The 27742-nt window shown below is 38.0% G+C and overlaps 2 protein-coding genes across 14 annotated transcripts in view; one reads left to right on the top strand and one right to left on the bottom strand.

Annotated features, from left to right (window-relative positions):
- The window catches only part of AGPS (alkylglycerone phosphate synthase), a 203268-nt gene that overhangs the window by 122215 nt on the left and 53311 nt on the right, over nucleotides 1-27742 (bottom strand). Inside the window, exon 1 of one of the 11 annotated variants that reach the window (XM_026492469.4) lies at nucleotides 14139-14432. The exons of 8 other annotated variants lie outside the window; for them this stretch is intronic. In XM_026492469.4, coding sequence (XP_026348254.3) covers nucleotides 14139-14398 — 260 coding nt within the window. In that variant the 5' untranslated portion in view covers nucleotides 14399-14432. Of the gene's footprint in view, nucleotides 1-13364; nucleotides 14079-14138; nucleotides 14433-27742 lie in introns of those variants that run through there. 2 more of the 11 variants (XM_026492468.4, XM_057318820.1) reach the window with 2 other exon arrangements.
- The window catches only part of NFE2L2 (NFE2 like bZIP transcription factor 2), a 141945-nt gene continuing 128507 nt past the window's right edge, over nucleotides 14305-27742 (top strand). Inside the window, exons 1-2 of one of the 3 annotated variants that reach the window (XM_057318849.1) lie at nucleotides 14305-14618; nucleotides 22783-22864. The gene's annotated coding sequence lies outside the window, so the exon portion shown is untranslated. Of the gene's footprint in view, nucleotides 14619-22778; nucleotides 22865-27742 lie in introns of those variants that run through there. The other 2 variants (XM_057318852.1, XM_057318856.1) reach the window with 2 other exon arrangements.

Below are 27742 nucleotides of genomic sequence, written 5' to 3'. Positions count from 1 at the left end.
TAAAAATCATACGATCATCTCGATAGATGCAGAAAAAGTAACCGACAAAATACAACATCAGTCATGATAAAAACTCTCAATAAAGAAGGTTTAGAGGGAATATATCTCAACATTATAGAGGCCATATATGAAAAACCCACAACTAACATCATCCTCAATTGTGAAAAACTGAGAGCTTTTCCTTTAAGATCAGGAACAAAACAAGGACATCCACTCTTACCACTTTTATTCAACATAATACTGGAAGTCCCCAACAACAAAAAGAAGTAAAAAGCATCTACACTGGTAAAGAAGTAAAACTTCCACTGTTTGCAGATGACATTTCACTATATATATAGAAAAGCCTCAAGATTCCACCCAAAAACTACTAGAACTAATATATGAATTCAGTCAACTCACAGAATACAAAATTAATATATAGAAATCTGTTACATTTCTTAAGATTTTATTTACTTGAGAGAGAGCATAAGCAGGGGAAGTGGCAGAGGGAGGGAGAAGCAGGCTTCCCACTGAGGAGGGAGCCCAATGCGGGGCTCAATCCCAGGACCCCGGGATCATCACCTGAGCCAAAGGCAGAAGCTTAATCGACTGAGCCATGCAGGCACCCTTGTTGCATTTCTATACAATAACAGTGAAGTAGAAAAAGAGAAATTAGGAAAATAATCCCATTTACAATTACATCAAAAGGAATACCTAGGAATAAACTTAATCCTCCTAAAACCATAAAACACTGATGAAAAAAACTGAAGATGACACAAACAAATGAAAAGGTAGTCCATGCTCATGGATTGGAAGACCCAAAACTTTTTAAATGTCCATATTACCCAAAGCAATCTACAGATTCAATGCAATCCCTATTAAAATACCAACATTTTTCAAAAAATCAGAATAAATAATACTAAAATTTGTATGGAACCACAAAAGACTCCAAATTGCCAAAGCAATCCTGAGAAAGAACAAAACTGGAGGTAAAACAATCCCAGACTGCAAGATATACTACAAAGCTACAGTAATCAAAACACTATGGTACTGGCACAGAAACAGACACATAGATCAACAGAATAGAATAAAGAGGCCAGAAATAAACCCATGCATATATGGTTAATTAATCTATGACGAAGGAGGCAAGAACACACAATGGGGAAAAGACAGTCTCTTCAACAAATGGTGCAGAGTAAACTGAATAGCTACATGCAAAAGAATGAATGTGGACCACTTTATTACACCACACACAAAAAATAAATGCAAAATAGATTAAGACCTAAGTGTCTGACCTGAAACCATAAAACTCCTAGAAGAAAACACAGGCAGTAATTTCTTTGACATTGGCTATAGAATCATTTTTCTGGGTATGTCTTTTTGAGGCAAAGGAAACAAAAACAAAATTAAACTATATTGGGACTACACCAAAGTAAAAAGCTTTTGCACATCAAAGGAAACTATCAAGAAAACAAAAAGGCAACCTACTGAATGGAAGAAGATATTTGCAAATGATACATCCAACAAGGGATTAATATCCAAAATATGTAAAGAACTTACAAAACCCAACACCAACCCCCTCCAAATGATCTAATTAAAAATGTCCAGTGGACCTAAATAGACATTTTTCCAAAGAAAACATACAGATGGCCAACAGACACATGAAAAGATGCTCATCACTAATCGTCAGGGAAATACAAATCAAAACCACAATGAGATACTACCTTACACCTGTCAGAATCACTAAAATCAAAACCCAAGGAATAAGAAGTGTTGACAAGGACGTAGAGGAAAAGGAGCGCTCATGCACTGTTGGTGGGAACGCAAATTGGTGCAGCACTTTGAAAAACTGTATAGCGGTTCTGTGGAAGTTTAAAAATAGAATTTTGATATGATCCAGTAATTCCACTACTGGGTACTAACCCAAAGGAAACAAAAACACTAATTCCGAAAGATATATACACCCTTGTTTACTCAAGTATTATTTACAATAGTCAAGATATGGAAGTAACCCAAGTGTCCATCCACAGATGAATGGATAAAGATGTGTGATATTATTACAACAGAGTATTACTTGGCCATAAAAAAGAATGAGATCTTGCCACTTGCAATGACATAGATGGACCTAGAAGGTATAAGGCTAAGTGAAATAAATCAGTCAGTGAAAGACAAATACCACATGATTTTGCTCATGTGTGGAATTTAAGAAACGAACAAAGAAAAAAAGAGACCAAAAAAACAGATACAAATACAAAGGACTAACTGGTGGTTGCAGAGGAGAGGTGGGCAGAGGGATGGATGAAATAGATAAAGGGGATTAAGAGTATACTTTTCTTGATGCACACTGAGTCATATACAGAATTGTATCATTATACCGTATACCTGAAACTGTATGTTAATTATAATTTAATTTTTAAAAAATCATCATCAACTAGGAAAAAAGAAAAAAATATCGATGACCCAAGAGGAAAACAACAGGATTACTCATGGAGCAAGATTCTGGGGAAGGAATCATCAAAAAAGATGAGCAGATGATCTGGCTGTGACATATTTCTAAGTATGATAACCAGAGTAGTTCAGTTCATTTAGCTGCCTGGGCAGCTATTTTGGTACTAAGATCACCACCACTCCTTTCTAGGCAATAGCTGATTACAGCAATGTAGACATGTGACCCAGCTATTGGGAACATGATGGTTCAATTATTTGCCGCTACTCGCTGAATATCCAGGAGGAGAGGGGTTACCATATTTTACCATTTGGACAGAAGAGCCAAAAAGACTGATCTGCTTAGAGAAACATGTAGCAGATACTAGCAAGAAATGATGCCAGCACGAAACCTGATGGCTTTCTGGGTTTTAGTTCTAATTCCATCCTGAGGCCAAGCTCCATTCCTGCCCTTTCTTGGGTGCCCCAGTACTCTTACAATAAATTGCCCTTTTCTTTTTTCACTTAGTTCAAATTAATTAATGCTTTTAAACAAAAAGCCTAATTAACACGCATCCTAAAAAATAAGAATTCATTCTTAAAAAAGGTTGCCACTTGTATAAAATCTGAAGACAGGCACAGCAAACTAGAATGTACTTCCTGAAAATAATGGCAGATGGCAGGAAAGAACTTGGAAATAAAGCCAAAATCAGACTAGCGATCTAATGATTATGTTCTGAAGCTACAAATGTTTTGCAAAGACAAAGCAGACAAAATACTATCTAGAAATCAAGATCAATATAAAAGAACAAAAGTAGAACCTTTTACTTCAAAAAATAGATTTTTAGAATTTTATTTCAAAAAGGGATTACAAAACACCAAGACATTCTCAGATAAAAATGTCCAATAATTGAAAATGTGAAAATGGAGACTGAAAAGTTAGAAATACTAATTTAAAAGTTCCCTCAATAGTAGTGAAAGCTAATACAGAAGATTTTACTTCAAAAATGGGGCTATTAATTTTATTTAAAATTCACCAAAAATAAGATAGACTAATACTGAATGGAGAAAAGGATGAATTTATGGACAGCTATGTGATAAGGAAACATAGTATGATGTTAATAGTAGAACCTAAGTGGTTGGTATGAAAGTGTTTACTATAAAATTGAATTTTGCAGTATGTTTAAGTTTTTTCAAAATAATATGTTGGGAGAAAAAGAAAACTACTGACATTACAATTCTTAAGGTGCAAAACAAGACGGAGAAAGATTTGACCAAGCAGTATGAGCCATCTGAATAAGCATGTAGTATATAATATTTACTGATAACAATAAGTGGTTTAAACTGGCACATCTGGGGCATCTGGGTGGCTCAGTGGCTTAAGCATCTGCCTTCGGCTCAGGTCATGATCCCAGTGTCCTGGGATCAAGCCCCACATCGGGCTCCCTGCTCAGCAGAGAGCCTGCTTCTCTCTCTCCCTCTGCTGCTCCTCCTGCTTGTGCTCTCTCCCCCTCTCTCTCTGTCAAATAAATTTTTAAATTTTTTTAAATTAAAAATTTTTAAAATTAAAAAATTAAAAATAAATAAATAAACTGGCACATCTTAGCCAGTTGCCTCAGCTCTCTCTCCTCATCACCTCCAAGGCCGAGGCAAAATTAAGCAATATTTCCTAGGCTCTCTGTGGTCATGTTTTGGTTTCCCCTTAGCAACTCAGGCCAAAACACTGCATTTCCTTTTATGTGAATTTCTGGAAAGCTGCTCTCTTAAATTATAAGACATAAATCTGCTCAAACATGATAGGAGTCTTTCTCTTAAGATTCCAATAATTTCCAATTCTTTATTCTTGGTCAAAATTAAATCCAAAGAAGCAACTGTGCTTTATTTCTGCCTCTGCCCACTGAGATGAATGAATAATGTATTCCAATGTTAAAGCCCTTTTAAAAAATACACCTTAAGGAAATTTTTAGGGATTCAATTGCAAAAAGTTTATCACAGAATTCTTTATAATAGGGAAAGACTGGAAACAATTAAAAGTGATACAGTACTGGTTGAACTTACAGTACCTACATACAATGCAGTACTTGATGAGTCACTGAAGATAAGGCTGCTTATTAATATTTGACGTAGAAAGTTATACACAAGATAGTGAGTGAAAAATGGTGGTTTGAAGACATTATTACAGCATGACTTTACACACATATGCCACACGTAAAAGATGCCGAGATGCTATAGTGTTTATCTCTTAATTATTTTCAACGTTAGTCTTCATTTTGATTATTATTTTGTTTTTTTCTTCAAACAAAATGTGTAACATTTGAGCATCAATTAGGTACCCTCTGATTTTTTTAAATTGTAAATTAACTGCCAGATATTCTGCTCTCAGAATAAGACTTGTAAAAGCTATCCTGGTAGCTGAAGGCCCCCAACATTACAAGAGCCAAGTGCCATACCAATTCTTTATTATATTGTCCACATTCTCTCACTCTAATTCTTCTGATTCTATTCTCATCCAAATGCTCTCATCAATGTTTTTACCCTCAGATTTAAGAATTTTCGCATAGCATCTTAACAAAGAAGGGCACTCCTCCACCCTTCTACGAAATGAAGATGCCCTTCCATTGCTATACCAGTAATCATTCCTCCCCCTTTTTGCCTCTATTCTAGCACTTAGCACCCTGTAGTAACAGAAGACAAATCAGCCTTCCTTAGAAGACTTACAAGTCCCATAAGGCGGAAACTATGTGTTAATCCTCCCCAGTGCTTAGCACATAGAAAATAATCAATTGTCAACAAACTTGAGTAGATGGAAGTTTCAAACAGGTCAGAAGATGCCAAGAGGCATCTACCTGATTTAAATGAATTAAAGTCTCCAGGCCGAGATACTACATCGCATGATACTTAACAATGATTTTAGAGTTCCTATTTATAATATGAAAAATCATGGGGAAAAGATAACAGACAACAGCCCAGTATCACCTCCCTCAATTCTCAAAAATAAAAAGATCCCCAAAACGCACAGACCCTGAAGGCTGGTGCCAAACAAGGAAAGATCTTCCAGAGAGTGGCACAAGGAAAGTTATGGAAGCTAGAAAATGTAGCATGAATAAGAGACCTTGACTACAACAGAAGAGACAGATAGATTAGAAGCTAACGTTTCAAAGGTACACACTTTAAACAGTGTGGGAGTGGGAGGACTATGAATTGACTCCAGCAACACCTGCCACTCTCCGAACATACGTGCCTCCCCTTACGGTATTTGCACATACTATTCCTGTGCCCAGAATGCTCATTCAACTAGGTATCTACGTAGCTTAACACTCTCATTTCCTTCAAATATTTGCTTAAATGTCATGTGCTCCAGTGATATCCTATTTAAAACATGAACCCTACCCCCTTACTCCATTCTTTTTCTTTTCTCCATAGCACTTATCACCTTCTAACACACTTAATAATGGACTTATTCACTGTTATTATCTATTTCACCTATTAGAATGTAAGTCCCAGGAAACAATAGATCTTTGTCCATTTTGTTCACTGATGTAGCCCAAGCTCCCAGAACACAAATGACTAATAAAAACTTGTTTAATGCACAAAATGGATGTAAGAAAGCTTGTGAAGAAAAAAACAACTAGGATTGGTGGTATCAGCACAGTATCAAGGAAAATGCTCTAGACTTGAGATAAAAGATCTGGATTCAAAGCCCTACCACTTACTATAGCAAATGACTGTTTTCTGGCAAACGTCTATGAACTTCAGTTACTAATCTGTAAAATGGGTGGTTGTGAAGATCAGATGAGATAAATGTGTATAAGAATAGCAGGGTAACTACAGAATTAATTATTTGAATAAAGTAATTCAAAATAGAGTTCAGGGATGCCTGGGTGGCTCAGTTGGTTAAGCATCTGCCTTCGGCTCAAGTCATGGTCCTGGGATCGAGTCCAGCATCGGGCTCCTTGCTCAGCAGGAAACCTGCTTCTCTCTCTGCCTGCCACTTCCCCTGCTTGTGCACTCGCTCGCTCTCTCTCTGACAAAATAAATAAATAAAATCCTTAAAAAGAGAGAGAGAGAGAGAGTTCAATCTTAAAAGAAAAAAATGAAAAGAAAATCCAGAAAGTTAACTTCATTTGGAAACAAGAAAGGACAGATAATGAGTTAGATTTCAATTTACAGCTGTGCTGTCCAACATGGTATAACTAGCCACGTATGCCTATTTAAATTTAAATTAATTAAAATTAAATAAAATTTAAAATTCAGCTCCTTCGTCACAATGGCCATATTTCAAGTGCTTAATGGCCACATGTGGTTAGTGGCTACCATATTGGACAGCAGATTACAGAACATTTCCAGCATCACAGAAAGCTCTAATGCACAGTGCTGATATATAAACTTCGAGTTGATAGCAGAATAGAATTCAAGTGAGTGTTATTTTAATATCCCTGATGCTCGATTCCTGGAAAGTTCAGGATGAAGAAATGCAAAATCCAACTACATAAACAATCTGAGTGGGAACCACAAACCGTGAATATAACAAATGAAATAATTCATATTATTTCATTACAAGGTCCTAGAATACATGAACACACCCCAGTTGATAATGTGAGGTCACTGATAAGGCAACTATAAATACAGTCTGGAGAGGCCCAGTTAAGTCGCTGACAAGAATTTGGTCAGCATCCCAGCTCAAATCTCTAGTTAGTAACTTCATATACGCCTGCAGGACAAGTATTTACATGCAATACAACAGTTTTCTTAGTGAGTAGTAAGATACCTATAGCTCCAAATCTCACCCAAGAAGTAAAACTCCCTAGAATGGTAACAGCCTTCCTTAATGAGTAAGCATATTTCAACTATAAAGAGATCTAGTATTAAGTACAAATGCTTGAGAAGGGAATCAAAGTCAGATATTAATGTTTTTGTTTCAAGAAAGCTATGCAGAAATTGATCTTTTATATACTCGCAAAATTGAAGAGGATCTTGCTTATAAGAATGACAGGCTTGTAACAAATTTAAAATGTGTAACTGAGTTATAGATTTAGACTTGTGATTTTAAGCTGATCTTATAAGTTTATAAATAACATTTGAATATTGCAAAGACTTTAAGGTCACAGTGTTTAAAAAGTCAGTTTAATGTTTACATGAATGATTTAGTGTCTAGGAGCATTTTATTACTTCAAACAAATTATATACTTAAGAAAATTGAACATATTATACACTAAAACTATTTTAATTATTTTAGCCCATTTCTATGCAGCAATATTTATAAAAACACTAGATATGTACTTCATATTAAAATCAATAAATAACTATTCAAACCTAAAATCAGCAACCACTTAAATGCTCATCCTTAACAAAATGGATAAACTGAATGGGTGCCTGGGTGGCTCAGACAGTTAAGGGTCTGCCTTTGGCTCAGGTCATGATCCCAGAGTCCCGGGATACAGCTCTGAGTTGGGCTTCCTGCTCAGTGGGGAGTCTGCTTCTCCATCTCCCTCTGCTCCTCCCCCTGCTCATGCTCTCTCTCTCTTGCTTACTCTCGCTCTCAAACAAATAAAATCTTAAAAAAAAAAAAAAAAAGACATAATGTATAAATTGCAGTATATATCCATCCAATGGAATACTATTCAGCAGTAAGAATGAACAAAATACAACTAAACATAACAACATGGATGAATATTATAAACATAATGATGAGGGAAAGAAGCCATACACAAAAGAATATACACTGCATGATTCCATGTATATAAAGTTCAAAACAAGCAAATCCAAACTATAGTCAAGGTAGTGGTTATCCTGGTGGGAGCTGAAAAGGAACATGAAGAAGGCTTCTGGGGACTGGTAATGCTGTTTCTTAATCTAAATACTGATAAGATTGATGTGTTCACTTTGTGAAAAGTGATTAAACTGTAATTAAACTGTAAACTTATGATTTGTGCATTTTTTATAATAAATTATGTAATAATTCAATAAAGTTTAACAAAAAAAATAAGTATATATACAAACATTTATAACTACCCAATTAAGACTGTAAGCCACATACCACCCCAAATTATCCCAGGACCATCAGTACAATGTGTATGTACTATACTTTGGAAACATTAACATATCAAAGAAAGAAAAGGGGAAAGGAAGGACATGTCCCAGGAATAGCAATAATTCTGGTGTATAGCTGGAGTACACAGTAGGTATATCAAGCAAATAAGAGGCCTAGAAAGGCCGATTTGCTCCCCTGGAAGACCTTAACTGCCCTAACCAAGGAAACTGGAATGTATTCAGTAGGCAATGGGGAAGACACATGCAAATGATGCAGGTGGAAGACTAACTACCATTAAGGTTTCAACCCTTTCCCCTAATTTACCCAAAAATATATCAGCAATACTTCCATTCTCTGGCATCCAGTTTCCAATCTGGAGGGACTTCAGAAGAGTAACTGTCCTGGCTGCCTCTCCCCAATGGTCACACAGTCATCCCTTCTCATGGGAGGAGTGATTTACCTGGTTAGTAATATCTGAGAAGAGACACCAAGCATCTGGAGTCAGCCTTTTCTCTCCTTAGAATCTATCAGCTACGAAGTGGTTATACTCCAGTCTTTCTCAGGACCATGTATAAGGCTTACTGGAACCAGCTCTGCCCTTGCAGGGGAGGCCTTCTGTGGTCCAGCATTACCTGTGACTGTCTATCCAATTCAGGGTAATTATTAGGTAGTCCAAATCTAAGCCATATTCTCCAACTAGCTTCATTTGCAACAAAGCTGACATTTCTATCTCCACCTGTCTATACTCTATGTATTCTCAATTGATTCTGAACTCAGATGTGGCACAGTGATAAAATTAAATATTACTCCTAAAGCCTAACAAATAAAGAGAATACTAATGGGGGGAGGGCAATTACTACTTCATGTCAAAAGAGTAAACTCTACTCAGGATACTTTGGTTTGGTTTGGAGTTGAGATTAACATACTAATCTGCTGAACAACAGAAATTCTCTTCTCAATAATCAGAAAATATAACTGAAAGGAGTAATACTTGCTTAGCATTTGTTTTTAAAGTGTTCCATAAAGTGTATCATCCAACTACAACAGCACTTCCATTCCTCTGCAGCCTAAAAATAGATGACTTAATTTATTCCTAGATATTTTTATTAAGTGACTAGGGGTAGGTGGCTTTATAGTAAGTAACTTCCTGACATAAAGAAATCTACTTGCAGAAAATGTGATCCATCCCAAAATGACACTTGCAATCTAAGTATGTTTCTGTTTTATTCTTAACATTGTTTTCTCCCACAAATGAAACAGCAAAATTCATTCACAGAAGGAAATAGTTTTGTCTATTTTTTAAAACCATGCATTTCAGTTTGATAGGATCATATATTTTGTCATTTAATACAGTAAGTACAATATAAACTAATGCCTTAACTATATGACATTGTATTTGATCACGATCTCTTTAATCACAAATGGTTGAAACTTGGCATGACAAAGATGCCCTCCTAAGAAATATTTACACGAGGTTAACTCAGCTTTTTTCCTTCTGGAAAGCATCTACCAAGGCTTCTGGGAGATGTTAAATAATACACCATTTTTTAAAGAATGGTGTGTATAAATGGCACTGTAAGTAAATTAAGCAATTAGTAGCAGTCTTAATCAGATCTTCTTTTGATCTGAGAAGAGTTTATAACCTCTGTAAAAACTGCCATATATAACAGTCCTGACTAACCCAAACCACAACTGGGAAGCCGTTAACAGTGTGGAGAGATGGATGTCACAAGGGATTTTTTTTCTTCTCTTTTTCTAACATTACAACAGCTTTTTTTAAATTGAAAAAATCCAAAACCAAGGCATAAAAATGTCACATACTTAATTGGCATTTACTATGATTTTTAAGAATCTAAAACCGCATCCAGTAGCAAGATTAAAAAAAAAACTGTTTATGCAATTTAAAGAAAAACAGAGGGTACAAAAGTAAACCATCACTCTCAAAACTCTGCTCAGCAACTTCAAATAATGAGAATATATGTTCCCGGATAGAAGTAATGAGAACCAACTCATGGGAGACCAACGTGATAAGTGCAACAGGTTGTGAATGGCCAGCCCTCTTAAATATCCACATTTCTCAGGACTCTTACCATCCCGTTTCTGTTATCATTGTCTCCAAAGTCCTATGGCATATAGTCACATAATTTTATGTATTACCTAATGCACGAATTTCCAAAACTCAAATCCATCTTTTCCTCTCTATTCTCACTGCCATTATCTTGATTTAATCCTTCATTATTTCTCACCTATTATGCTACAACAGCTCTCTAACTGGTCTCCTTATGTGAATCCTCATCCTTCTCCAGCCCATTCTTAACACTGTACCTGGATGCAAACCCAAACCCAATCTGATCAAGTCTCTTCCCAGCTTAAATGCCTCAAGGGTTTACCATTACCTAACCTCCTTGGCTGCTTCATTTTTCTTCATTACATTTATCACCATCCAACATACTATATTACTTGATTGTTATCCCCGCCCCAAAAGGAATATGAGTCCATAAGGGCAGAGTTTTTGTCCACTGTTATATGTTGCACAGTAAGCACTGAAATAGTCACACATGAATGAGTGAATGAGTAAATGAATGAGTGAATGAGTTAATGGACTGATGACCTACAGGCCAAGGCCCCCATGATCTGCCAGGGCCTTCCTCTTTTTACTTCACTCCCACCTCTACCAATACTGAATTGTTTAATTACCTAAATACAATAAGCACTTTCATGCCCCCTTGCTTTGCCATATGCTATTACCTTTGCCCGGAACTCTCTTCACCATCCAATCAATCCGCCACACCATTATCCATATTTTAAAACTGTCTCCAGAAAGCTTCCCCTGACCCCAAAGATAATCACTTTTTCTTTCCTTTGTGCTATATCTGTACCTGTATTTATAGCAGCTCTACTCAAACTGTACTGGAATATGTATCTCCCTTACTATTGTGATTCTTTGAGGCCAAGGACAATTATTCATCTCTCTGCCTTCAGTACCTAGGACAATACTTGTCATAAAGCAACTATTCTATAAACATTGGATAAATTAACATACGTGCGACTATCCTGTAAGGGAATTGAAAACATGAAGTTTCAAGAAGTCACTCCTTCAATTTCATGATGATAAAAAGCCATGAGATAGAAGAATTATAACCAATGACATCATCCAAGGTAATCAGAGAGGAGTTGTACAAATAACACACATCACCAAATGATTCCAAAATAAGAGACATATAGTTACACTCACACTTTATTAGATTTACACCCTGGCTCCTTGCTCCATCATTTGTCTTCCCTTTAGACTCAGCTCTGCTGCTGGCAAACTGAGACCCAGCTAAGCAAGAGGAAGTTGAAGGGAGACCTTGGTTCCCCATTGACAATATAGTAAGTAGATCACTCACCAAGGGAGATCACTCTTCCATCTAATAAAAGTTTTTATGTTCCTCATATCTTGATTCAACCTTCAAAGCAGTTGTACAGAACTAGATTTAACCACTAGCCACACCTAACTCTGAACCAAAGACCAGAGCTTTCTACCCCTAATCTACACCAACAATAGGTTACAGTTGTGCCTTCCGTCTATGGAGTAACCACACAAACCAGTCACCTTCAGCCATGGGAAGCCTCATTCGTTACCCAAGTGTGCCTCATATACATTACTATTTTTCTCTGACTGCTACAGACCAAAGCCCCTAAATCCAACTATAAGGAACATGTGACCCCCCCCCCAAAAAAGAACACCTGACCTACCTACTTAGTTCTAAAAACACGAACATGCATAAAAATGTACAATCACACAGACATATACAAATGAACAGACATAAATGTACACAAAGCCATTTGGGGAAAAAAAGGTTTAAACCCAAGGATGGCTAATATAACATCAAGTGAAGCCTGAGACCATGATATGATCCTTGATTTCTCTCTCCCCTATCATTCAGTAAACAAGTTACAAAAAATTAACATCTTAATATTTTTTCAAATAGGTTTGCCTACTCCCAATATTATGCCTTAGTTCAGAATGGCAGTATTTGTCATCAGAGTAATAGTCTCCTAATTGGCTTCCCTGTCCTTGGACTCAATGAAAATTGCACCTACCATTTCATTTGAAGGGTTATATTACCAGCAATGCACTAAGCACTTGATCACTTAACTCTGTATTGTTGAATTCTCACAGCAACACTGCAAAGCAGAAATTACTGTCCTCATTTTCACAGACAAAGGACTGAAGCCCTGAAAAAGGTTAAGTGACTTGCCCAAGGTCATGCAACGAGAACTGGGTAGTGGAAATTCAAACGCACGTCTTGGTTCCCAGCCCTTTACCTTCTGCTTAACCTTCTTCAATTTGGTCCCCAATGTGACCTCTCTAAAAGGTAAATGTAATCATGTTTTGCCCCACATAAAATCCTGCCAACAAGACTTGCCTCCAGCCCTCATCCTCTATTATTCTCACCCCCTCCTACCACATTGAACTCCCAAAAGTTTCCTAATCTTTCTTTCACTGCCTTACGTGTGAACACACTGTTTTTCTGCCAAGAATATTTTTCTCTTTTGGCAGGTTTACTTCCAACCCAAACTTCAAGATTTACTCAGTCCTTACTCGGGGAAGCCTTCCCCTTGACATACAGACCTAAAACTGGGGTATGTGACCATTTGCTATGGTTATCAGCTAAATTTCTTCGCGCTATATTATGACTTGACCTTACTAGGCTATTAGTTCCTTAAGTAAATACTGCATTTTTAAATCTCTGTATTCCTGGTAGAGTATATACTAGCAGACAAAGGACTCATGAATGTGTAATGACTGAAAGAATTCATCATAAGTAGTATAAGAACTTCGCCCTAAAGTTAATATGATGTACTTTGGAATTCTAACCTGCCACAGCTGAAGCAGGCTTCGTAAATCTGTTTTATTTCTTCTTCTGCAGACGACTGTACCTACCTCAGAGTTTGGAGAGGAGTAAAAGAAATAAAGTTCATCCACGTGACAAAGCCACATCTCGGAAAATATTTTCTCCAGTAGCTTCCATTAGCGCTTAAGATTTCCCCAAAAAGTAGTAAGTCAAGCTCTCTTAAACATCCTCATCCACAGGCAAGGGTCTTTCAGCTTCTAGTTACACCAGAGTTCAGTAGTTACCACCAAAACCTAAATCATTAACTAATGTCTGAAGTTTTTTTGTCTCTTACCCATCCCTCACTTTCCTCCCTCAAAGTCAAAGATCATGCCCCTAAGCAAATGGAAACCTGCCCCACAGAAACCAGTCATCACCTTGCTCCAAGAACCACCACTTCTCCCCACACCCAGGCTTGCGCGAATTAGGAGAGCCATCATCTAGTGCAAACTTAAATCTTCTTGGAGGATCATTTAAGAAACCTTTCTATCCATTCGAAGACCTTATTCCCAAGTATTAATTCAAGATAATGAATTTCTGGCATTAAGAATCCAAGAAAACGGATTCCCCTGAAGCCTTCCCCAATAAGAGTTCTTCAGATTTATTACTCTTAAATAATGACCAAAATCCACCATTCCATCCCGCCCCCTTCCTGCCAGAGTCCAGGGTCTCGTCCACTCTCTGGAGAGACGGGTCTTCACTTTCAGGGACCAGGATGCCTTCCTCCCACCGTGTCACCTCCCTTCCCACCTTGCCTATGCCCTCCCGCAGCACAGGCCTGGCCTGGTCTCGCTGCCAGCCAGCTCCACGGAGCCGCTACTCACCGCTTCTTGGGGATGATGCCTGACTCCTGCGCGGCGGGAGTGGCAGTGGGCGCCGCCGTGGCCGCCGACGCAGCTCTCCGCGCTTTGCACTCATTGGTACTCACAGCCTCCTGGGGCCGGCCCAGCAGATGGCCCGAGAGAACCCGGAGCCTCCGCCCGGCGCGGTCCCGGTCTGGGTCCGGGTCCCGGTCCCGATCCGCTGCAGAGCCAGAGCCCGCGCCCGCGCCCGTCCCACCCGCTGCAGCCGCCGCCTCCGCCATGGCTTCCGCCTTGTGCCGCCGCCCCGGACCGCTGGGCGCGGGTGAAAGGTCACTCAGAGCGGCGCCCGGCGCGACCATTCGCTGCGGCGCATCCCGGCAGCCACCGCGGCGACTGGGCGGCGGGTGCCATGCGCCGGGAGCCTCATAATCTCAGCTCCCGCCCACCGCGCCCGCCCGCCCCCTGCGGTCACGCCTCGGATGGCGGGCACCTGCAGAGCAGGTGAGTTTGAGCTGTCCCGGGATTGGCCCAGACCGGGATGGGCTGAACTGAACCTGAATCCAAACCACAAGTGTCCCGAGATGGCCTAACACCCTGGGTGGTGACCTCGGGTGTCCCCTGGGCCTCCAGGGTAGCTTTCCAGAGCAGATGCCTAGGACCGGGGTGCTGCTGGACCTGACAACTTAAGCAGCGCCAATCTTCTCCTGAACGAGCTCCTACTACTCCCCGTGTCCCCTCCGCGTCACTAAAGTAACTCAAAACCGACTCGTTGCCTGTAACCGTTAGAGCAAATAGCTGTCATTTTCTCATCGCCTACTTCGTGACTGGCATTGTGCTTAATGCTACATCTCCAGTAATCTCCATTTTACAGATGAAAAAAACTGAGGCTCAGAGACACTAATTTGCCTGAGGACGTAAAGCTGAGTTACGACCCAGATTCTTTCCATTCGTTACTGAATGCTATGCCCTTCCCTACTTTAGTGGAGGCAGAGTTTTTATTGCTACAGATAGCATTACCGAACAGCTGTTCTTAAGACTTCTTGCTTTTCTACAAATTGACTTTCTGGATAATAGCACTTGGTGAAATTAGGGGGATCTCATAGGGCAGTGCTCCACAACCGTCTTTAGCCAGTTGGTTAGATAGGCTTTTAAAAAGCACCTTGCAGACCTAACCATCAGAAGTAGAGTTCTTTTTTGCATAATGTGCAATTCAAAGATTAAATCTTGGGAATGGTAAGAGAAAGGGTTGTCATAGGCATTCCAAACCCAATGAAGTCACCTTCTTTCCAAATAACCACCTTCTTTCTAACACAGGCTCTGTGAAAGAGTTAGGACATTCCAGGAGCTATTTGACTAATATAAAAGAACTAAATAGTTCTGAGAAAATTCAGGCAACAATGAGAAAGACTTGATTTAAATGCCAGATCTCCAGATCTTAAGAGATAGTTCAGCATTAAATATCCAGTCTAGCTGTAGAATCACTGAACCCAACTCCTGTTTAGCTGCTCCTTTTTCTCCGTTGGCTATTTCAGATGGAGGAGTGAAGAAAAGGGACAGGAGGAGTAAATTGCTGAGTGCTCTAAAGAGAAAGTCTCCTCAAGCTTGAGAATTCAGCCATTCTAACCCTCAAGCTTCCCACACTCTTTCTACATGCTACTAGAACAGCATTAAAATTTGCTTGCAATCATGTAAAATTGGTATTTTTCTTGCCAAGATGTTATTATAAGCAACAACTTCCACAGAATTTTTTTGGAATGCAACTGGTCTATTAATTTTTGCTTGACTCTCAGAGAGCTTAGTCTAATACTAGGCAATAGTTAAACTGATTTCTTCACTATTGTCCAAACTGAGGTATGGATATACTTCTCACCAACTCTCAGGAGGCAAAACTTACTAATTTTGCACATATCAAAGGAATAACAAAAAGCCTTTTCTCCCGGGTGATGAAAAGTTTGATATAAACCAAAATTGTATACCAGTGGAAAAAATACTGATATTTTTCAACTATATATACAGTAATGAAATAAAAGCAATAAAAACATATGCACCTAATTCATTACTATGTTCTATGAGATGCAAAAATATATAAGTCAGTGCCTCATCTACATGGTATAATCAGGCTAATTAGGAATTAGGATATATGTGGGGCGGGGGAATGTATGATACTGTTGGGTGGAATAAGTGTGTTGTAGGTGACCTTGGTGAGGGGTTTCCTACCCCCTCTCCTAACAAGAACAAAGCCCAAGTAGAGTGCCTTGAAATTTATTTCAAAGAAAGAATGTTTCACACAAAGCGTGGTCCATTGAGATGCTTATGATTCCCACAAAAAGCAAAACCTCGGTGAATATAACATTCAAGAAGGCCATCTCAACACATGTGTTCCTTCTGAGTCCCGGAACACTTGGCCCTTAATAACCTGGATCCAATGAAGAGCAGACCACATGTACAGAAACAAAGGGTGAGCCCAAGAACAAAAGGAATTTTAAATGGAATGGCTTCTATTTGCATTTATGATATGTCTTCTGATATGAGGCACAAGAAAAGTCTAAATAGGATAAATTAATACCTGGAACTTGTACCAAATTACTGATGTCCATTACTTATCTATAGAGCTGCTGGTCTATTAATTTTTACTTGACTCTCAGAGAGCTTAGTCTAACACTAGGCAATAGTTAACTGATTTCTTCACTGTTGTCCAAATTGAGGTATGGATATGCTTCTCACCAATTCTCAGGAGGCAAAATTTATAAATTTTGCATATATCAACAGAATAACCTGTTTTAAGGAATTCTCTGAATTAAGGAATTCTTGCATTTTATGTATTTTTTATTACAACATATAACACAGCGAAAATTGAACCGAAGTATAAATTATCACAGATCAAACACCCATGTAGCTTCCATCTAGATTGAGAAATAGAACATTGCCAGCACCCTGGAAGTCCCCCTTATGCCCTCTCCCAATCCCTTAACCCTCCCTACCTGCCAAAGGTAACCACGATCCTCAGCTTTATAGTACACATTTCCTTGTTTTTCTTTATGGTTCTAATAATTAAGCATGCATCCCTTACTGGCTTTTTGAATTTATATAATCATATGGTACATTCTTTTGTGTCTGGTTTCTTTGACTCAACATTACGTTTGTGATATTCATCCATATTATTGCATGTAGTTGTAGTGCATTCATTTTCTTAGCTGTATAGTATTTACATATATATATATATGTATATATAGTGGCACTTATCTGTTCTATAATTAGTAGACATTAAGTTGTTTCCAGTTTGGGATTATTGTGGATAGCGTTGCTATGAACATTTTTGCATATGTCTCTAGGTGGACATACAGATGAATTTCTGTTAAGTACCCATGTAAGAGTAGCTTTACTAGGTCACCAAGTATGCCTATGTTCAATAGATAATGAAATGCCAAACTATTCCACAGAGCTTGTACAAATGTATCCCAGCAGCATATGAGAATTGTCATTGCTCTACCATATGTTATTTTTAGTCTAGTTAGTTTTAGCTATTATACATTATTATCTTAATTCTGATTCTGATTTTTATCTCCCTGATTACTAATGAGATCGAGGGGCTTTTTTGTATGTTTGTTGACCATTTGGATATCATCATTTGTGAATGTGTAATGAAGATAAATCTCTTGTATTGCCTTCTAGAAGCGTTATTGTTTTTCCTTTCATCTATAGTTTAACTGGAATTGATTTTTATTTATGGGGTAGAGATCAGGTTTCTGGGGTTTTTTTCCATATGAGTATCCAACAGTTTCAGCAACACTTGTTGAAAAGATCTTGTTCCGGGGTGCCTGGGTGGCTCAGTCAGTTGAGCATCCAACTCTTGATTTCAGCTCAGGTCATGATCTCAGGGTTGTGGGAACAACCCCTGTGTCAGGCTCTGCACTCTGGGGAGTCTTCTTGGGATTCTCTCTCCCTTCCCTTTGTCCCTCTCCCCACCCCCCGCCCTTGTGCATACACACACATTCTCTTTCTCTCTAAAATAAATAAATAAATCTTTAAAGAAGAAGAAGAAGAAGACAACGACGGCGGCGGCGGCCTTGTTCTCCATTGTCATCTTTGTGATAAGTTAAGTGTCCATATAGCATTAGTGTATTTCTGGGCTCTGTATTTTTATTCCATTGGTCTATTTGTCTATCTTATGCCAGTAGCCCACTGTGTTAACTATCGTACATTCTTTTAGATCTTCTACATACGATTATATCATTTGTGAATGATAACAGTTGATTTCTTCAGTTGATTTCTTTCCAATCCTTATACCTTATACTTCTTTTTCTTTTCTTACCTGGCTGGCTAGGACCTCAAGTACAATGTTGAATAGACGTTGTGAGAGTAGCACCCTTATCTTGTCCATGGTTTCAAAGGGAAATCTCTCAACATTTCACCATTGTTTGAAGTGGGTTGCTGATTGCTATTCTTTTTTTTTTTTCTTTTAAACTTTTAGCAGATTAAGGAACTCCCCTTCTAATCCTAGTTTGTTGAGAGTTTTTAAATAATAGATGGATATTGAGTTTTATCAAGTTTTTTTTCTGCATCTGTTGAAATGATCACATAATTTTTCTCTTTTATTCTGTTGGTACAGTAAATTACGTGGATCAGTTTTCCACTGCTAACCAACCTTGCAATGCTAGCGTAACCTAGTTATGAAGTATTGACCTTTTTATATATTACTGAACCGAGTTAAAATTTGTTTAAGATTTTGTATCTAGTAAGGTTGGTGTATTATTTTTCTAATAGGAACATGTCAGCTTTTGCTGGCCTCATGAAACCAGCTAGCGAGTATTCCTTTGGTTTTTAAGTCTTGCGAAGAATTTGTGTAAAATTGCTCATTATTTCTTCCTTAAATGTTTGTTTGAATTCACCAAAGAAATGGTCTGAACCTGGAGTTTTCTTTATAGAAAGGTTTTTATTTATAGATTAAATAGTTGAATGTTATTCAGATTTTCTATTTCTACTTGTTTCAGTTTTGACAGTGTTTTTCTAGGAAATTATCTGCTTCATTTACACTTTCAAATTTATTGACGTAAAGTTTTTCATAGTATCCTCTATTATTTTAATGACTATAATCTTTGGTAATGTCCTTTTCATTCCCAACTTTGGTTATTTTGCTACTTCTTTTTTTTTTTTTATCAGTTTGCCAGGCGTTTATCAATTTTATTACTTTTTTTAAAGGACCAACTTTTGACTTTGTTGATCCTATTAATATGTCTGCTTTCTCTTTTATTAATTTCTGCTAATATTCCTTATTGCTTCCTATCCTTTACTTTTTATTTTTCTACTTTCTTGAAATGAATGCTTAACTCATTGATTTTTCGGCCTTTTTTGTATGTTTGTTTTCTAATATATGTGTTTAGGGCTATACATTTTTCTCTAAGTAATTAACTTCATTAACTTTTTGATAACAGTATTTTCATTATTATTTAGTTCCAAATAGTTTAAATAATTTGTATTTGCTCTTGTTTGGGGATATAGTGTTCCCCAAATACAAATTTGACCTGATCATTATATTGTTTAAATCTTTTTTTTTTAAGATTTTATTTATTTATTTGACAGGGATAGAGACAGCCAGCGAGAGAGGGAACACAAGCAGGGGGAGTGGGAGAAGAAGAAGCAGGCTCATAGCGGAAGAGCCTGATGTGGGGCTCGATCCCACAACGCCGAGATCACGCCCTGAGCCGAAGGCAGACGCTTAACCGCTGTGCCACCCAGGCGCCCCTATATTGTTTAAATCTTAATATCCCAACTGGTATTTTTATTTTGTCTACTTATTTTTATCAGTTATTGGAGTATATTAAAATCTCCCACTATTGTTATGGACTTATCTAATTTTCCTTCTACTGCTAATCTTTGCTTTCTATACTTCAAAAACAATATACTAGACATGTCAAAATTGTATTTTCCTTTTTTTTTTAAGATGTTATTTATTTATTTGACAGAGAGAGAGGCAGCGAAAGAGGGAACACAAACAGGGGGAGTGGGAGAGGGAGAAGCAGGCTTCCCGCTGAGCAGGGAGCCCGATGCAGGGCTCGATCCCAGGACCCTGGGATCCTGAACTGAGCCAAAGGCAGACACTTAACAACTGAGCCACCCAGGTGCCCCAAAATTGTATTTTCCTGATAAATTGAACCTTTTACAATGAAATATCCCTCTTTATTTCTAATAATGATTTTTGTATTGAACTCTAGCTATACCAGTGTGTGTGTGTGTGTGTGTGTGTGTGTGGTCCTATCCTTTAACTTTTAAGCTTTCTGTATCCATATATATTTACATGTGTCTCTTGTAAACAGTTTAGGTGTTGTTTTTTTTTTAAGACTATTTTATTTTAGAGAGAGAGGAGGAGGGGGAGGGGAAGAGAGAAAGAATCTCAAGCAGACTTCCTGCTGAGTGGGGAGCTGGTGGTGGGGCTCAGTCTCACAACCCTGAGATCATGACCTGAGCTGAAATCAAGAGTAGGCCACTTAACCGACTGAGCCACCCAGGTGCCCCTTAGGTGTTTTCTTTTAAGCAGTCCGAGTATAAAATATTGGGTCATTTAGACCATTTAAGTTTAATTGACTTACTGATATATTTGGTGTAATGGCTGAGAGCACTAGCCTCACTGCCAGACAGACTTGGGTCAAATATTGGCTCTATCATTGACCAGATATGTTGTCTTGAGCTTGTCACATTAATGTCTCTGGGCTTGCCTCCTCATCTATAAAACTGGGATGGTAATGACTACTTCCCAGAGCTATTAAAGGATTAATGAGCAAAAAATATAGTAAATTTTAATTGCTATTGTGGAAGTGAAAGTGAGGCAGGTATAAGGGTGACAGCCTTCCTAAAAAAGATAATTGGTGTTAGAGGGAGAAGAAATAAGGTTGAACAGGTAATGTGAGACCAAATCATCAGAGCATTGAAAACAGTGGAAGAGTAAAACGTGATCTGGTGGGAGCTATTATAAATTTTTGAGCAGAGGATTTGCATGATAAGCCTGGAAAGACTACTACTCTGGAATTCATTCTCAAGTGGAAGTCCGCCTATTGGGTATACCTGACGACCGGTTGGCAGTTGTAAGAAGAAACTGAATCAGCAAATGATGAGGATCTAAAGAACTACAAGAGAAGTTAGCAATGTTTTTGAATGACAGGAGAACATTGAACTGTGGTTAGCTGTCTGCTCCAGTAAAGCACACTGACTTAGCTTAAGAAGTGAAGTGAAAGTGATGTGAAAGTGCTACAGGTGGTTCCATGTTCTGTTGAAATACATTTCTATTTCAGGATGTCACAATCACACCATATAGGTTAAGGAGAAACTGACTTAATTAGCCAAGTCATTGGGGTAGAGTTGAAAGTACTTTATATCCTCTTATGATCTTACTATGCAATCTAAAATTCTTTGTTTCTTTATTTCTTCATATTACAGGTAGGAGTAATTTCTAACCTGCCTACCTCTCCGATTTATTGTAAAATAATAAGTGTGCAAGCATTTTGGAAACCAAAGTCAAAGTCACTTAAAATAATTATTTTCTTTGGGACATATAAAATGAAGATTTCATATTTATCAATAAACAATTTAAAGCAGTAAACTTTTAAATTTTTAAGTGAAGTCTTTAGGGCTTTTTTATAATCTTAAAAATTGAGACCCCCCCCAAAGAGCTTTTGTTTATATCTACCTATCTATCTACTTACCTACCTACCTACCTACTTATACCATATTAGAAATTACTATTGAAAAACACTTAAAGAATTTCTTTATTATCTTATAATGATAAACCAATATGTATTAATCTAAATAAAATGATTTTATTAAAAATAACTGTATTTCTCAGAAAAAACTGAGAAAAATGGCATTCCTTTACATTTTTGCAAATTTCTTTAATGCCTAGCTTATTAGAAGACAGGTGGATTTTCATATCTGCTTCTGAATTCAATCTTTTGAGATATCACATGCCATGTAACTACTGGACAACTCGACACTCATGAGAGAATGAGAGTGAAAAAGACAAATAACATCTTAGTCTTATTATGAAAATGGTTTTGACCTTGCTGACCCCCTGAAAGCGTTTCAAGGACCTACCTCTTGAGAACTGCTGCTCTAAAGTATTCCTATAGCTGTCTGCTAAAACGTTTGCTAGGTAGACTCTAGACAACTAGATGCTAGAAGTAGTTCTGTTGCCATAAAGTAGTATGCAGTGCCATTATTGATAAAACAAAGTTGTCAAAAATATATAAGGCATAATTTCATATTTTGATACATTCTATATGAAATATATATTTTTAAATTCCATACAACATTTTGAAAGTGATTCCTACACTTTAAAATCAGATTTTGAAAAAATAATATTTTGAAATGCAATTCATGTATGAACAGAAAATTAATTCTTATAACTGGATTTAATGAATTTAGTGTGACGTTTGTGACAACATGATTTGTTAATCATTAATTTAATTAAATTATTGATTTACCTTGTAAATTCAGGCTTGCTCCCATTTTAGGCTTACAAAGTTTTTATCATTGCATTCAGATCAGTGGTAAATAGTTAAAAGGATTTCCTAGGCCAATTGTTCCCAAGGCGATTTTTTTTAAAGCTGTGGAGATCATAGCTTGGAAATTGTGTATTCACGAATCCTAGCATTTGGCCTTTTCATACTTCCAGGTTTCTTAAGCCTTCCTGATTAGCCCATTTGTGTGTGCAGACAACAGCCATCAAGCACCCAGGAGAAGAGATACTCTCAAAGGTAAGTCTTTTCTGTCCTAATTCAGGTATGATGGGAATTGTTTTTTTCCATTGCTCAAAAATATTCTTTGGGGATAAAGAAATGAAGTAAGTCTTTGAGTGTGCTAAGACTCCCCCAGAGTCCCAAAGAGAGCCAAGTTTGAGGCTGTTGTGGCAAAAAGTCAGTGGTTTCCAGGCGCCTGTAACTCAACTCTGGCTAAATCTACTTTTGGCTGCTTCAGGACTATATATGTTTTTAGGAATCCCTACTCCATACTTAGGAGAACTTATAGTGGAAATAATTTGCCTGCTTAACCCTCTATAGGTGTCCTTCAGCTCTTTCTCTACTCAACCATTTCCCATTATTATCTTTTCTGAATGGGGGAGCCATCTTTAATCCCTACTGCCTTAGGTTGTTTTGCAAGAAAGCTACTGTGAATGTATTAGGGGTACACACACCTGTAATGGTCATCCCATCCTTATCCTTTTACAATTAAAGAAGTTTTCTCTCTAGTCTTACTGAACCATGGCACTACTTCCCACCCCCAGCTATCTACATCTCCTTGAAGCCTGAAGAGGTATGAGAACTACTTTGAATCAAATTTGAAAATGATCTACTAACTACCCATGCAGTGTTTCCACTGTACCCCAAAATCTGCTTTTAAAGGAGCAATATCTGGGACACCTGGATGGCTCAGTCAGTTAAGAGTCTGCCTTTGGCTTAGGTCATAATCTTGGGATCCTGGGATTGAGCTCGTGTCGGGCTTCCTGCTTAGTGGGGAATCTGCTTGTCCCTTTCCCTCTGCCCCTCACCCTGCTTGTGCTACCTCTCAAATAAATAAATAAAATATTTAAAAATTAAATAAAATGTTGACATATTAAATGACTGTCTTTTCAAACAAAGATGTATGGTAGCTTTTTCATGCTCTTATTTTTTTTTCCTAATTTTTTAACAACCCCCCTTTGTGTTTTTTCTTCCTTTTAAAACCATCTTTTTTCTCTTCAGTTTTTCAACTTGAGTCAGTATAATCAGAGCTAGAAAAAAAGGTATGGAAAGTAGGTATTCAGGGTCAATAAAATGAGACAAAGTCATGGGAAAACAACCAAAGCTAATGTCAGGAGATCCCCCTAAGAGAAATCAAGGCAGGAAACACACCTCAAAATGGAGCCCTGAGTAGAATCACTAATAGCCAGGGAGCGCCTGTGTGGCTCAGTCGTTAAGCGTCTGCCTTCGGCTCAGGGCGTGATCCCAGCGTTCTGGGATTGAGCCCCACATCAGGCTCCTCCGCTGGGAGCCTGCTTCTTCCTCTCCCACTCCCCCTGCTTGTGTTCCCTCTCTCGCTGGCTGTCTCTCTCTGTCACATAAATAAATAAAATCTTAAAAAAAAAAAAAAAAGAATCACTAATAGCCAGACTACAAGGCACTAATGTGAAGATGGTCATTTGGAGGCCAACTAATTCTGCTAAAGGGGGACCTTTTTAAAATATACTTTTTAAGGACATTGTCTGACCCTCTGAATATATTTCTCAAAATGTATCCTTGATCCAGCTTGTTTTAAGCTTGTGTGCAAAATAATGGTGTGTTTGAAGTGTTAGATAATTTTCCATTTCTGTTTTGAAGGGATTTAAATATCAGGAGACTGTGATCCATTTCTTATATCTTTTTTTTTCTTTTTTTTTTAAGTAGGCTCCCTGCCCAGCGTGGAGCCCAACATGGGTCTTAAATTCATGACTCTGAGATCAAGACCTGAGCTGAGATCAAGAGTCAGACACTTAACTGACTGAGCTACCCAGGGGCACCAATTCATTTCTTATTTCTAGAAGAAAAAGAAAGGAAGGAAGGAAGGAAGGAAGGAAGGAAGGAAGGAAGGAAGGAAGAAAGAAAAAAAAAAAAGAAAGAAAGAGAAAAAGGCCAAAGCTCCTGGATCAAAAGTAATATTCTGATTTGGTTATGTGTGGTTGAGGATGGGGCAGAGTTGAAATTCACATTACTGAAATTTTAATTATAGTCAGTTCTAGCAATTTATTTTTTATGATGAGCCATATAATCCATAAGCAGCTTTTAAGCCCATCTATTTGATCACAGTTCAGGTTAGAAGAGGTTGCCTATGTAGAGTAGGGTCATAGGATGAGCCTCCAGAGAGCAAGCAGGAGGCTGGTAGAGGGATGAACATCAAGAAATCTCCTACAGGGAGATGGTGCACCAGCTGGAAAAACATGACACCAGATGCAATAATAATCATTAAGACATCTAGGCCCCACAGCAGCCAGGGGTTCTATCAAAGGGAGGGGAAGATGTTTGAGTGACTTAATCACTTTGTATACTAGTTCTGGGTGGTATTTTAAGAGGTCAGGGAAATCAGCCTTCAGTGGCTACCCATTAACCTGCCCTTTTGCTCCTTAGCTACAAGTACACCCCAAGTTCTAACCACGATTTTCTAAAGACGACTCCCTTACCAAAGGAGTTTGTTTATTATAACCAATCTCTGGATCTTCCAGCAGATCTTAAAATGTCAGGAAAAAAATTTCAGAAACCCAGAATTCCGCATATGAATACATAAAACCACCATAATAATGTGTGAAAATTCCATGTTAACTTACAGGATTTCATAAAATATAGGTCGATGACCAGTTACACAACTTGCTTAAAATAAAAACATATTTCAACGAAGGCACATTTTCCTTAGAACCAATCCATAAGAATAACAGGTAAGTTTCTGCTTCCCAGCTTTGAAAAGGGATTATTAAAATTACCTTGCCTTATGAAAGAATGTGATGTTTTGGATTTGTACCCAAATAATCTAGTGTAGGTGAGCCAGGAAGGCAGCAAGCAGATTGGAGAGTAGATCAAACAAAATTGGCCATGTTGAAGCTTGGTGGTGGCTACATGAGGATTCACATACTCTCTCCTTTTGTATATGTTTAAAATCTTCTTTAATAAAAAGCTTAAGAATTATATTTAAAATGTTAGCTCTCTCTTATTACTACTTCAAAAACAATCAATGCCAATTATAAAGATTCTAGAAAGCATAGTAAAGTGTAAAGAAGGAGAAAAAAATTTCAGCATATATAATGACCTTTCCCAACACTCAAAAATCAAATATGCTAATAATATCACTTCATAAATATAAATTGATCAGTGGTTCTAGTAGCCCCAGGTAGTCCTTAACTTTCATGCCATGATTTCTCTATTATTGAATGAAAGTGATCTTACCCCCACGTTTGTGAAAGTGAGAGATGATAAAAATAGCTATAAAACACATTGTGCTGCTTAATCACTCAGAAGTCATGATCAGGTCCGATGGTGAACCAACGTGAGTAAATAAATACCTGAGAGTAATGTTTTTATCCTTCACAATTCAAATGATCTCTGTCAGGGAATAAGACATCATCAGGTCAATTACTGTCTGCAGTAGCTTTGCAAAGCACCCTGAAAAGCACTGGTGAGCAATTAATTGCCACCTGAAAAAGCAGTAAGAGAGGTCATTTCTTCAACCTAACATAAAGCCAGTATTTCACAATTCAGTACATTTGTGGTATATTGGTTATTGATTGCTGGCTAACAAATCGCCCTAAAATTTAGCAGCTTAAAACAATAAACACTTATGATCTCATACAGTTTCTGAGAGTCAGGAACCCAGGAGTGGCTTATGCAGGTTGTTCTGGCCCACGATCTCTTAGGATGTTGCAGTCAAGCTGTTGGCCAGAGTTGTAGTCATTTCAAGGCTCAACTAGGGTCAAAGAGTCTACCTCCAAGTGCATTTCACAAGACTATTAGCCAACCTCCATTCCTTACTACAAGAATCACTCTTGTAGTAAGGCCATCTTGTAGTAGACTGCCTGGATGCCCTCATGGCATGGCAGCTGGTTTCCATACAGTAAGTGAAGAGACAGAGAGTGAGAGAGAGAAAGAGAAAGAGGAGACCAAGCAGATGAGAGAGCACCCGAGATATAGAAGCCACAGTCATTTATAATCTAGTCTTGGAAATAACATACTATCATTATGCCTTATTCTGTTGGTCATACAGACCAACCCTAGAACATCATGGAAGGGGAGACACAAGGATGTAAACACCAGGAGGCAGGGACTATTGGGGACCATTTTGGAGGCTAGCTACTACATGTAAGATAGAAGAAGAGAAATAACTCTCAAATATTAGAGATAGGATATATGAAAGTGGATTTGCAAGAGTTGTCTTTGAGTGGAGTATAGTTGGACCCTGATCTATCTAGGATGGTTGTCACTAAAGAGGGAGCCAAACAGTAACTTTCAGTCATGTAAAGCTTTCAAAATACATTAATTCTATAAATCTCTGTGCATAAAAGCAGAAAGCCCCTATCAAGCACTCAAGCCAAGGGATGCCAAGCTTATCTACATTCAGAGCTAAATAGGCAGCAATAGTAATTGCTGCTAAATTCTGTTTTATCCCCACCCATCCCAAATGGGATCATGCATGCCCCTCTGCCAAAACCTGGTTCCTGGTTTCTAGTCCCATCCCAGTGGACTTCAGTCTGACTTGGCACAAATGCTCCAGCCTGGCTTTTTTTGTTATCTTAACCACCCCAACAAAAGAATCATGGTAGGAAAGAAAGAAAATACAGCAAATGGTTTTTGCCTTCCACAACCTTAAAATTTCAACAAAGGAAGAAAACAATCTCCCATGCCCACAACTAGAGGCCTTGAAGAAAATATTGGAAAATTTATAAACTGACAGCCCCTAGCTATCCATAGGCCTCATTATATACATACCAAATTAAAAGTTACGCTTTGGTCTCTTCCTCTGTATTCATCTCTAAATCCACACTTATGTGTCGATTTCTAGCACTGGTAGTTTTGAAAAGCCTTTTAGGGTTACCTACCATACTTTCAGAATGCAAGTCATCATTGCAAATAACTCAA

Source organism: Ursus arctos, unplaced genomic scaffold (assembly GCF_023065955.2).
Source record: "Ursus arctos isolate Adak ecotype North America unplaced genomic scaffold, UrsArc2.0 scaffold_1, whole genome shotgun sequence".
Taxonomy (NCBI): domain Eukaryota; kingdom Metazoa; phylum Chordata; class Mammalia; order Carnivora; family Ursidae; genus Ursus; species Ursus arctos.
Note: the sequence above shows the minus strand (reverse complement) of the source record. Positions and strands in the feature narration are given on the sequence as shown.